Here is a 12977-nt window from a genome sequence, read left to right as displayed (position 1 = left end):
TGGCTCTCATGAGGTCCGCCACAGGAATGGAAAACCCAGTTACCTCTGCTGCAGAGGATAAGTTCATTAGAGTTACCAGCCTCAGAAATTGCAGCCCAAATAAATGCTTCAGAGTTCAAGTAACAGACACATGAACATCAACTGTTCAGAGGAGACTGTGAATCAGGCCTTCATGGTCGAATTGCTGCAAAGAAACCACTACTAAAGGACACAAATAAAAAGAGGAGACTTGCTTGGGCCAAGAAACATAAGCAATGGACATTAGACCGGTGGAAATCTGTCCTTTGGTCTGATGAGTCCAAATTTGAGATTTTTGGTTCCAACCGCCATGTCTTTGTGAAACGCAGAGTTAGTGAATGGATGATCTCTGCATGTGTGGTTACCACCGTGAAGCATGGAGGTGGTGGTGAGATGGTGCTTTGCTGGTGACCCTGTCAGTGATTTATTTAGAATGCAAGGCACACTTAACCAGCATGGCTACCACAGCATTCTCTATCAATACGCCATCCCATCTGGTTTGTGTTTAGTGGGACTATCATTTGTTTTTCAACAGGACAATGACCCAAAACACACCTCCAGGCTGTGTAAGGGCTATTTGACCAAGAAGAACAGTGATGTAGGGCTGGATCAGATGACCTGGCATCCACAATCACCCGACCTCAACCCAATTGACATGGTTTGGGATAAGTTGGACCGCAGAGTGAAGGAAAAGCAGCCAACATGTGCTCAGCATATGTGGGAACACCTTCAAGACTGTTGGAAAAGCATTCCAGGTGAAGCTGGTTGAGAGAATGCCAAGTGTGCAAAGCTGTCATCAAGGCAAAGGGTGGCTACTTTGCAGAATCTCAAATACATCCATGTGTGTTAATTCATAGTTGATGTCTTCACTATTACAATGTAGAAAATAGTAAAAATAAAGAAAAACCCTTGAATGAGTAGGCGTGTGCAAACTTTTGACTGGTACTGTGCATGTATATGTAAAAAAAATCCCATACATTTTCCTTTAACCCTACCACCCCTCCCGTAATTGGATTAAACTAATGAACACCAMCACTTAGGCTTCTACTTCCAGCTTATACATTTTATACGTACTATGTATATTTTACATTAGTTATATTTTGTTTGTCTTTAGTCCCATCCTTCAGCTCCACTCAACCCCTCCCATCTATCTCTGAACACCATCCAGTTGATTTCTATTTTCCATATGTTGTTTTTTTGTAACCTTTATTTAACTAGGCAAGTCAGTTAAGAGCAAATTCTTATTTACAATGACAGGCCTAGGGACAGTGGGTTAACTGCCTTGTTCAGGGGCAGAACGATTTTTAGCTTGTCAACTCGGGGATTCGTTCTTGCAACCTTTCAGGTTAATGGCCTAACGCTCTAACCACTAGGCTACCTGCCTCCCCAGGCTGTAAGCCTAAGGAGCTGTAGGGCTAAAAGCACCTCCTGTTTACTCATAATACCGTAACTTACTTAGGCCTATATTCAATAGGCTACAGTACTGCATCAATAAATCATTAATTCCTTCATATATCACAGCATACAAGTCATTCATGATCTGAAATAGTTTTATTTAAAATAAAATATAGCGAGCCTTGAATAATTAGCGTAAACAACAAATAAACCGGTCCATTTCGGAAATTTCATTCACGGACGTTACAACAAACTCTGGTATGCTTATAATTTATTTTATGTTGTTTACATCTTCCAAACAGTCAGAAATGTTTTTTGTAATCTAACAGCCCTGTTTGGCACACATAATATGCACACACTGCTTGCTCCTTAATTTATTTTTCTTGATCTCCAGTATTTTCCATAACTATCAAACTCATTCCACACATCTGACTTCCCCTTTACCTCCTGAGCAACCAGTAAACATTCCCCCGTTTGAGTTCGTAACGTCCTCTACATTCATTTTGCTGTAACGTGTTAGTGTTCGGAGTTTGTTAACCAATTATTGATGTGATTATGATATCGTATAGGTCAGGCCCTATGGTCACGCGCATGCGATGCATACATGTGTCATGTGAAGACCGCAAAGATTGAGGGAATAGGGAATGTTTTTCCTAAACAAATGAAGGATTTCAGCAACGACTTTTCAGTCAAAATGGCTGTATGTTGCAGCTTCAGCCACACGGACAAACGAAACGCTGTTGATGTTCTGTGGTGTCGCGGCAGCAGGGAGGATTGCGATCGGCCTCTAGTCATTTGTGTCTTAATTATTTCATTGAACAGTTTGCTTAAAGCATCAGACAAGCTCAGTGCATATCTGATTTGATTAAAGCACATAGGATGTGTCTATATAATGGAAAAAACGTTATAAAATGTCAACCAAATAATTGGTCAAAAGAACAGATGTCTCGGTTGACCAATATAGATTTGTTTTTCTTGGGACAGCCCTAATCAAACCACATAGAATCGTGAGAATCACAATACATATCGTATCGGCACCTAAGTATCGTGATAATATCGTATTGTGAGGTCCCTGGCAATCCCAGCTCTATTAGTGAATAAGCTAGGCCATAGGCAACTTCAACAGGTTAAGTGAGATGACATTGTAAGCCAATGAATGTACTACAATAGCTACAAGTGATGTTGAGAAAACCTGGTAAGTAGGTTGGCCTGACTTAACCTAAAGATCATAAAAGACAAATTGACAACAAGTGTCAAGAGCTTCAACACAAAATGATTGATATAAAACCAAAGTCTCTTGGTTCCTGTCTTTGTTCTGTCCATAGAAATAGATTATCTAGGAAGGGTTTGGAACCTCTAACCCTCATTCTAGTTCTGTGGTTCCATCTCACAGCCTGTAGTACGTAGTAGCATCATTTGTATGTAGTAATATTCTACAGTATAAAGCCTAATAAAGTCATTGTCTTATGCTCTAGGTGTATGTGTGTGTAGAAAAAGAGCAGGCTTGGCTACAGATCAGAGCTAAGGGAAAGGTTAGCACTGCTGCTGAGAGTAGTGTTTGTGTCTGTCTAATCTTTGGAGGGAGCGGTCTTCAAAGCATAATACTCATAAAACCTATAGGGGTAAAAAGGGGTCCTGTTGATCCCCTTAATGACAAAGAGATAAGCTTAACGCCCAATTTCTGCTGTTTTTATATCAAATCAATTCTGTAATAGCTCACCATTAAAAATGGTAAAAATAACAAATATGCTTTATTAGCAAAAAAAATCAAAAATAATTTGCTAGGGCTGTCGGAGTGGTCTGAGTGGGGAGGGGGTCAACTGGAAACGTGCTGTTATTGGCAGAGTTTGTAACTCTTTGTTATTTATCTATTAATTAATTTCCCCTGGTGATGTCATCAGGCAAACTGAAACTCCACCCATGCAAAACCAAGTGATTAGAAGGTCCTGTGTAGATTGTATTTTCAACCAGCAACTATCAGGAAATAACAATTATCAAATGTGTTCACTTTACGTTTTTCACAGCTGTTGTACAATATTATACAAAAACTGAATGTTGACTACACAGGGTCTTTAACATTGCTGTGTAGGTACATTTTGAGCTGCTCTTCTAAGTAACAGTTATGTTGACTCAACAGAGAAGTATCTAGCAGCACTGACTTAGGATAACTGTGAACTCTATATTAGGCTACTAATAAAATGAGAAAATAGATGGTGAATATTAAAAATACATAAAAAACAATGTGACAGACTGTATACTGTGAACTAGGCCTACAGCAAAGCATCAATCACTGAATGACCTCTGACTCAACCCAGATAATAATGAACTAAGAAAGGTGATGGATGTTGAATATCAAAATACATTACGGTATAAAATAATAGTTGGTTGTGTCAAAGCAGGCAGCTTCTTTGTGTTTTCTTTTGGGAATAGTCCCTCAAATAGGGTTGTCACTAGTTGCCAAAAAGTCATAAACCCCGTGCCACAAAGTCCTTGCTAAACTCAACTGAAGACAAAAAAGCACATTTTTGTTTTCATGTAGAGTATTTTTACGATACAGKCAATTTTGACTTTTTTGCACTGGTAACTTGTGGAAATCCTAAAATAGAGTAAGTCGGCTACCACATCAATCATGTCTTGGATAAAGGCAACACAGCAGTGGGGTCTGGGGTTGCCTGGCGACTCATTCTGAATTTAATTTTGCTGCTCTAACTATCATTCAGTCAGACTGCCATCGTAGAAGTCCTTTCTGCTGACGTCAAAGTGAGGGGCGTTATACAAAACAAGTCATCTGCGATTGGATTGTCTCTAACCAAATCAGAGTATCAAAAGCAATGACCATTTCTGAAACGCCGCTTTACCCACGTGTTCAGGCTCTGGCCACACCCATGGGTTACTGGGACCAACCATAACGGTTTGAACGTGTTCACATTCGAGAAGTCCTCGGGGAGGAGATCACATGCAGACTCATTGTAGAGAATACATTTTAATGGGCGTGGCGTTTGGCCAGAGAGATGTGGATTGGTCACCAGGCATAGTCTGGGGTGCATCAAGTGTCAAAATCCCAACAATAAACATGGCAACGGCAAGCAAGAGAACTAACCTACTGGCCCTCACCTAAACAAGCAGTGGGTGTGATGTCATTGTTTGTTTATTCTTTAAATTCCTCTTCAAACCATAAAATGTACCCAAAGTTATGAAACAAACATGAGCTAGTTTAATAATATGCAGGTGACTGAACCGAAGGAGCACTCTCTCTCTCTCTCCCCCCCCCCCCAACTCCAGAAAAATTACTTGTGGGCGAAGTCATGCTGTAGAAAAAGCACATAAGGTCAAGGGTCACGGAGCTCAGCAACTTTCCATCACTGACTGACTAAATGTATCATTCCAGATTCCACTCCATGGAGAGGAACCAAAAGGAGAGGAACCAAGTTTGGGATGAATGACAGGCAGTGCAATAGATGATATACATAAAATGAGAAGGCTGGACACCAGTTTCCTCTGATTATTATGATGATCCAGCAGCACCCCCATATTTTGGAAATAAATATTTTGCTGTGAGCATGGGCATGGATGAGTGAGCCCATCATCATACCTGGTTTTTCAGTGTACCAGACAAAACAGTCTAATGAAACATAGTTCTGGAACAAAACCTAAACCCAACTGTCAATATTTAAATCCCTACAGTTTTCATGCCAAATCATAAACAAATCCTTAATTTCCTCCACCACCATCATAATCATCACTGTAGCTTTCCTCAATTCACGTGCCAATTGTTAAGCCTCTACTTGTATAATGTAGCCTACAGCCAGTTGGTGGACATCTTGGGCAAAGCAAGCAGTCACTACRACCAATCCTGCCAAGTCTTCCCATGTTGTTGCGTCATGTTTGCTCAAGACTGGCCAATTTTCTTCATCTCTGTCCTCTCCCTTTGAGGATTGCATAAGTATACGCATATATCATCATCATAGGAATAATGTTGGAATAACACATAGGTTTAGGCTTTGATATGATACAATCACTACAATTGTGCAAATACATTTAGCTGCCATATTTGTGATTGATTGGGGGTTAAGGACTTTGGAACAATCTCCCCATGTCCACTCCTGAATGAATGCCAGTCAGTCAGTTTATTTCTGCTCTCTTTCCCATGCATATCTTTTTTCATTTTACAAAGCATTTAGCTAACTAGGTAGGCTTAACAACTCTCTCACTAACTATCAAAAATGATTACAACCAATAGGCCTAATACTACGCAGCTCCTGTAATGTGTGTCTACATTTGACAGTGATGGCAAGAGATGCACTGGTGAGGTGGCAGGCAGCTACTAGCTACATAACCAGCCACACAGCACAAGCAGGATGTAACCGTGCCAATGACAAATCCGTGGAAAGAGAGATTATCGATAAAACCGGTGCCACAGTTCGTGGAAGTCAAGTTACGTTCAAGATCACGATTGATATGCGTAAAAACGAGACGCAAGCCAGCCTGTGTGTGTATGATACAGCAGCAAACGATGGGTGGTCCTGCTGTTCTTGTCAACATACTAACGTTAAGTTGGTTAGTTAGCCAGCCTACGAACTGGCTAACATAAACTAGCTAGTTAGCTATTGATGTTTGGGGAAAGTAGCCGCAAATAGCTATCTATTCTTAATTTAGTGTCACCCTTGTCGTGCTAACAAATCTGTAAGCAAACTTGCTAAATCATTTCAACTGGTCATGAAATCAAAAAACGAAACGTCAACACATCAAGCTAACTTCAGAAGCTAAGTGAGGCTGGCAAACATTTTTTTGCAACCATTCAGTCAAACCGAGGAGCAAACAACTATGACAACGTCATATCTCGGTACAATTCTGGTAGAGGAAACAAATATCAGTCTCAGTAGCTAGATGGCATTCTTATTTATAAAAATAAATTGCTAACGTTAACCTCCAAGCTCACATACCCGAGCCTTCTGAATGTGCGGTTCCCGTAGGCCCCACCAAAGCAGCTGTCAGACTTGGAACACCATCCCGAAAACGTGAGCCTATCACGGGGAAATAAGCAAGCACGCAACCCCACTATCGCGCTGCTCAACCCTGTGCTACCTTATTCAACTGTACTGACACCCAAATAATAACAACTATTATGTTATGTTAATTAGTTCAGATTTACGACTTGACACTGGTCATTCAAGGCCGTTTTCTCGTCAAGCATTTTCGCAGCGCCTTTTTTCGCTCTCGTAGTGAAATGAGGAAAAAATAAAACATTCTCAAACAGCGGCCATTCCGCGAAGCTTGAACAAAAAAGTGCGGTTCTCAGCCTACGGAAAGGCAGTACTGCGTCATCAACCAAGCTATGCGGATGACAAAAGGGACATTTAAGAAGCCTACTATAAAAACATCAGCTTGATTTAAAGGTATATTGAAAGGTATGAAATAATATAACTGTTTTACCTTCAGAGGTGTGACACTGCCATCCCTGCTTCCTCCTCTTTCTACCACTGCTGTTGCTTGGGTCCCCTCCCTACCACCAAATTGCGTCACACGCATGCATTACCAATGTATCACGAGACTTACTTGAACAGAAAAAGGTGTTTGGGTGAGTGAAAGTGGTGAAAATGTGTAATTTAGCACCTGACATATTTATTGTCATCGTAAAAGTCAGAAAACCCGGAATATAACTCAAAGCTTTTTCCTGAGAGTGAAAATTAATGTTTGAAGCAAGCATATATTGCCAGTAGGTTTAGTATAATTCGTTTATATTCGTATTCAAACAGTCAGTTAGAATAATAATGCACATCCGAAGAGGTTGGATATGGTCTGCTCCATGAGCATCTATTTTAGCCACTACCAGAGTGCCAACTCTCATGCATAGGCGGTGAGACACGCATTTGACTCTCTTCGCATGTTCTCACGGCACAGCTTTTATATCACACGCATGAAAAGTACTGTAATGAAACAGGCAGGGAGCAGGTCTCGAACCCTCGACCTTCTAGCCCGAAGTCCGGCGCGCTATCGACTGTGCCGCAAAAGCATGCTCAAGCGCCAGAGTCGATTTCCGCGCTTATAAACCCAGGGTCGTTACACTACTCCCTCCTTTCAAAGAGCGCGTCCTCGCGCTAGCTTGCGACTTTACGTCTTACAGGAACGCGCTCACCGGCCAAGCACACGCACTGTCGTGAATGCGAGGTCCGATCACTTCCGACACAATGTAATGAAACAGGCAGGAGCAGGTCTCGAACCCTCGACCTCCTAGCCGAGGTCCGGCGCGCTATCGACTGTGCGCAAAAGCATGCTCAATGTAATGAAACAGGCAGGGAGCAGGTCTCGAACCCTCGACCTTCTAGCCCGAAGTCCGGCGCGCTATCGACTGTGCCGCAAAAGCATGCTCAAGCGCCAGAGTCGATTTCCGCGCTTATAAACCCAGGGTCGTTACAGTACTGATTTTATTTGTTTAATTATTCCATTGTATAGACAGCGCGTTCACTTTTCAACTGTGCTACAAATCGTTTTGAAATCAGAGCATCTGCGCCTGCAATTTAATATCACGAGCAGAACCTTGTCTTGCCACAGCACAGTGAACAGCGGCACATTGAAGCATATGATTGGCCTAATTATGTAAGAGATCAAGGGGATTGGAGGCATGTTTTAAAGAAACGCCCCTCAAGATTTGAGTGCGTTAAATAAAGAGAGAGAGAGACCACGTTCTGTGCTGAGGTGTGTGCACCACGGTAGCTCGCAGTTTTATGTACAACGTCGTCAACAAAATTAGGTTGCTGTTACTCCCGTCCCTATTGCAGAATGCAGCTTTAGACAGCATGCACCAATGTCGATTTAATCCACGTTTGCATTAGTCCCCTCGTTTGGTGATTGGCATTTAGGCTGTGACAACGAACAGGCAGCAGACAGACCCACACAGTTTTAGTAGGGAAGTTTGTTATTGTTACCTAATTTGTAACTATAACAAATAATTTGGTCAAACAGATTGTGAACCCAACACTGTACGTTGATTCAAGAGGAGGGACAATAAATAGAACAATTATTTGGTTTTGGTGAAGGGGTAGATTTATGTGGTTTTCAGGAGATTGTATTATCTATTTATCTTATTTAGTCTGATCAGTGGAACAATTCTCATTCTTAACATTGGGCTAAATTGTCAGCAAGAACACTACTGTTATTCCCACACTTTCATTCTGCTTCTTCCCAATTTTGCCAGTGTATTTAAATATTTGAAATCTGATATGCTGACCTGTGTCTTTGAAAATGATTTTTTTATTTTTTTTTCACCTTTATTTAACCAGGTCAGCTAGTTGAGAACAAGTTCTCATTTACAACTGCGACCTGGCCAAGATAAAGCAAAGCAGTGCGACACAAACAAAAACACAGAGTTACACATGGAATAAACAAACATAACGTCAATAACACATAGAAAAAAAGAAAGTCTATATACAGTGTGTGCAAATATATGAGGCTATGTATTTTTCAGCCGTTCATGAACAGTTTTGAATAAGTCATACAAATAAGCATTGGATATTAAATGCTCCAGGATCAAATATAATTTTTGACATTTTAGAATTGTGTGCATCAGTGGGTTCTAGCTTGTATGGCTCCCTGGACGAACCCCTGCACTAACAGTCATTTTTATTCAGACATTTGGAACAACAGAAATAAATAATCAAAACATTTAAAACTATATAAATATATATACAAAAAGAGACTCATGAATATCAAAAATAAGTAACCAAGACAAATAGAAAAAATTGTAGTTTATAAATAAAATAAAAAAGAGAATTGAATTATTAAACTATTACCCTATTGATAACAAAACACACAATATAAAACATTTACAAATCCTATATCACACAAATACACAAATAGAATAACACACTTATAAAGAAGAAACCTGATTATTACACTGTTGCACTTCAAACAAGAAACACAAACTAAATTCCAGAACTAATTGCATTACTAATTACATTAGTACTGTACAAAGTTAGAGGTGCGCTATTTGATAGATTCCCCGCTCCCCCTACCTCGGGCTTCCAGTGGGGAGACCTGAGTCAACCTACCCCCGCCCCCCTACCTCTGGCTTCCAGTGGGAGACCTGAGGTCAACCTACCCCGCCCCCTACCTCTGGCTTCCAGTGGGGAGACCTGAGGTCAACCTACCCGCCCCTACCTCGGGCTTCCAGTGGGGAGACCTGAGGTCAACCTACCCCCGCCCCTACCTCTGGCTTCCAGTGGGGAGACCTGAGGTCAACCTACCCCCGCCCCCCTACCCCTGGCTTCCAGTGGGGAGACCTGAGGTCAACCTACCCCGCCCCCTACCTCTGGCTCCAGTGGGGAGACCTGAGGTCAACCTACCCCGCCCCCTTCCATCTCATACTTCTGAATGGGAGAACTTCCAGGCAGTAGCCTGCCTAGCTCACAAACTAGCATCAGGGCACCCATTCTGACAAGGTTCATTGACCCACAGTCCCACACGGTGACATGATATCATGACATGACGTGCAAATGAGTGTTGAAAACCGATCGCGCAAATGTCACCATTCGGAATATTGTTGTTTCTTTGTGTTTTTTAAAAAATTAATTAAAAAAAATATATAATTGTGTGGCGCGAGCCATGCCCCGGCAAGATGCCGCCCTGGCGGCTGCCCATGTCGCCTATGCCTAAATCCGCCACTGGTGTGCATGCTAGCAGAGATGGTAGGGGGTCTCACAACTCATAAACACATCATATCAAATAATTTACGCCTACAAGTTGAAGATCCTTGGCATCATCTTACTGTACATAGACAAATATTTTGTCTATGTAGAGTAAGATGATGCCACTGTAATTCAACTAGTAGGCATAAACCACCTGAATATTGATATTCATTCAATTTTTCTTGAAGGTTGGGTGATCTTGAAAAATGTATTGTTATACAAAACATTTTCAAACACCTAGCACTGTGAAAATATACAGGGTCAGGGGTGGCCAACCCTCTTGGAGAGCAAATAGAATTTTCTTCCAGCCTGATTGAAAGAGAGTTCACCCAAATTACAAAATACAAATCTTTGTGTCCTTACCTTGAAAGCATCTATGGACAAGGAGACTGCAATCTATAATTTGGTTACCCACTGCCATGAACCATTAATATGAACATTTCCTGTGGAGAGCCTTGGTGTAGTGGTACGTGTCCTTGGCACATGTCACATACAACTTTCCACCGAAACAGGGATCAATCCTACTTCCAACCTTCCCACTGGATTGCCTGTCTCCCTATCTTCATTCATTATTGTCTGAACAAGTGTCAAATTACTTTAAAATATGTTTACAAAAATATTTGCATACTTAAATGTCAAAGTAACAAAGTCGTTGAATCTTGAGAGCTCGTTTAATGTTCAAAGTCTCCTGTGTTTTTTTTTTTTTTTCACAGGTGGGCATTGACCTAATCATGTCAAAATCATAGAATTCCAGGAAATTAGCTTTTAAAATTGTAACATTTTTACTGGTGGTGGACCCCAGTCCATCTAGGGGTTGTGCCAAGGAGGCAATTCACATAGCAATCTCACTCCAAGCTTTAAAAGTTGGCAGCCCTGGCACTGCTACCTGCTACATATTGACATACTTCTACTCCTTATTTTTTCTCTAGGCTAGATGAGATATGTTTAAATTAAATTATGTAAAGAAAATACGTGATTTTATCTCTTTATTACATTATATGAGATGTGTAGTGTTTTGAGATTTTATGAACTAATAAACTTCCAATTCTGCCCACCAGAATGGCTGCAATGCGATGCACTGTTTCTAAACGGGGTCGTAAACCGCAGAAGAAAACGCCAGCTGACAATCCCGGAAAGGGACACATTGGTTTGTTTGCACCTGAATTGTCAATTGAGGTAATGTTATGGTTATAAATCATTTCGTGAAGTTTTCGTGTACAGAATAACATTACATACTCGATATGATTGAAGAATGATGGATAAATATGTTTTGAATTATAAGTGACTAATAAATCGTGTAGTAGCTAACTAAGCTCATTAACTACAGTTGCTACCATCTTAATCGCTGCTTATATTTTGTCAGATGCCAACTATAATTATCATGCTTTATTTCAGCCCTGGACCTAACAATACATAATGCCTGAAGTCAAATCGATGTTCAGAGAAGTGTTGCCCAAACAAGGTGATAACGACCATTATCAATAAAGACTGTGTGGTATAAATTAGCATTTCGGTCTATCTTGCAACTCAACACAGCCAACCTTCATTCTGCAGTAACGTTAGACTGCTCTAAAATACTGTAAAACACATTCCTTTCAGAACCGATGTTATGTTCCTTCACGTTTTTAACTCTACTGAAAATACCTCTCGCCATCTACTGTTGAAACCGGTCACTGACCCAAGAGATAAACACCTACACATAGCCCACCAAGGTTTTTTTCTTTTTACCTGAAACTACAGTTGTTCAGTGAAAACTGCACAGTGCTACAGGAGTATACCATGTTGATTTTTATTGACCATAGTATGGGTCTATTCTTTAAAGACAGTCTTGGTAGTGTATGAGTTGGTTAATTCTAGGCTTGTGGCATGCAGGAACCTGGGTTTGTCTTATTTTCTGTATCATCTCTGATAACTAGAAGAAAGGGCCTATAATTCTCTTCTTTGGTTATGCTACCATCCAAAGGGCAGTTGTCCATGGAGGACGTACCCACCATGGTGATGTGTAAGCCCAAGCTGATGCCTCTGAAAGTCAGTCACCCTGGAGAAACTGGAGAAGATGCAACTGGAAGCCCAGGGAGCATCAAGCAACAGGATCTGGCACTGAAAGAGCAGCAGGAGACACAGTAGAACACACGAATGGCAAAGCCCAAGGAGTAAGTAGAGTCAGTAGACAACAAAATGGACAATAAGCCAGAGTAGTTGTATTATCAAGCAACAGGAACTGATGAGCAGCAGGAGCCCAATGGAGGACAGTAGCTACACCAGTCACAATAATGGACTACAGCCAGAAGTTAAGATGGATACAATGGAGGGCAGAGGTTCACACTAGTCACAACCTAATATCGCAATAATTACTGTTGGCATCAATCTCATGGATAATTTTGATTGCTGAGAATATTATAGCCTTGTAAATATGGAAGTCTTATTTCTGAGAGAAGTTGAATTGGGTGTTTAGGTAAATATAACATCTGTTAGTTGTGAACCACATTCAATAAAACTAAGATTTATTTCCCCTTTATGATGGTGTGATCTAAATCTAGTACCATGATTCTCAGTGTCATCTTTTCATCTACTCACACAAATACATTGACATAGCATCATTTTGTATAGCATTTATTGAACTTTTGACAATCGGGAGCAGTTATACTTGGTACATTATTTCACAACAGTGTTCCCCAATATAAAATAAACATTCTGGACACTATTTTGTTGTGAAATGATCACAAACCAGATCCCAATCTATTAGCTTAACTTTATTAATTGGCCTTGAGTAATGACATCTTTGAGTAATAAAAAAAAAAAAGTCAAGCACAGCATAGAAATAGACTAGTCTGGTACGCCAGATCTGTTTGTGCCATCTTGCCCCAAATTCATATGGTA

At 40.7% G+C, this 12977-nt stretch overlaps 1 protein-coding gene and 1 long non-coding RNA gene across 2 annotated transcripts in view; both read left to right on the top strand.

The window, feature by feature from the left end:
• The window catches only part of LOC139025843 (uncharacterized), a 26100-nt gene extending 19005 nt beyond the window's left edge, over window positions 1-7095 (top strand). The window contains exon 3 of the long non-coding RNA XR_011477484.1: window positions 6855-7095. This is a non-coding gene — a long non-coding RNA (uncharacterized lncRNA). The remainder of the gene's footprint in view (window positions 1-6854) is intronic.
• Window positions 7096-11262: 4167 nt separating this feature from the next.
• bbip1 (BBSome interacting protein 1) lies at window positions 11263-12615 on the top strand. Its single transcript, XM_024142714.2, is given in 5 exon segments — window positions 11263-11273; window positions 11495-11559; window positions 12061-12122; window positions 12124-12169; window positions 12172-12615. Coding segments are annotated over 4 exon segments (207 nt in total). The 5' UTR covers window positions 11263-11273; window positions 11495-11513; the 3' UTR covers window positions 12225-12615.
• Window positions 12616-12977: the final 362 nt, after the last annotated feature.

Source organism: Salvelinus sp. IW2-2015, unplaced genomic scaffold (genome assembly GCF_002910315.2).
Source record: "Salvelinus sp. IW2-2015 unplaced genomic scaffold, ASM291031v2 Un_scaffold3386, whole genome shotgun sequence".
Taxonomy (NCBI): Eukaryota; Metazoa; Chordata; class Actinopteri; order Salmoniformes; family Salmonidae; genus Salvelinus; species Salvelinus sp. IW2-2015.
The sequence above is the reverse complement of the archived record's forward strand: the minus strand, read 5'-3'. Positions and strand labels throughout refer to the sequence as shown.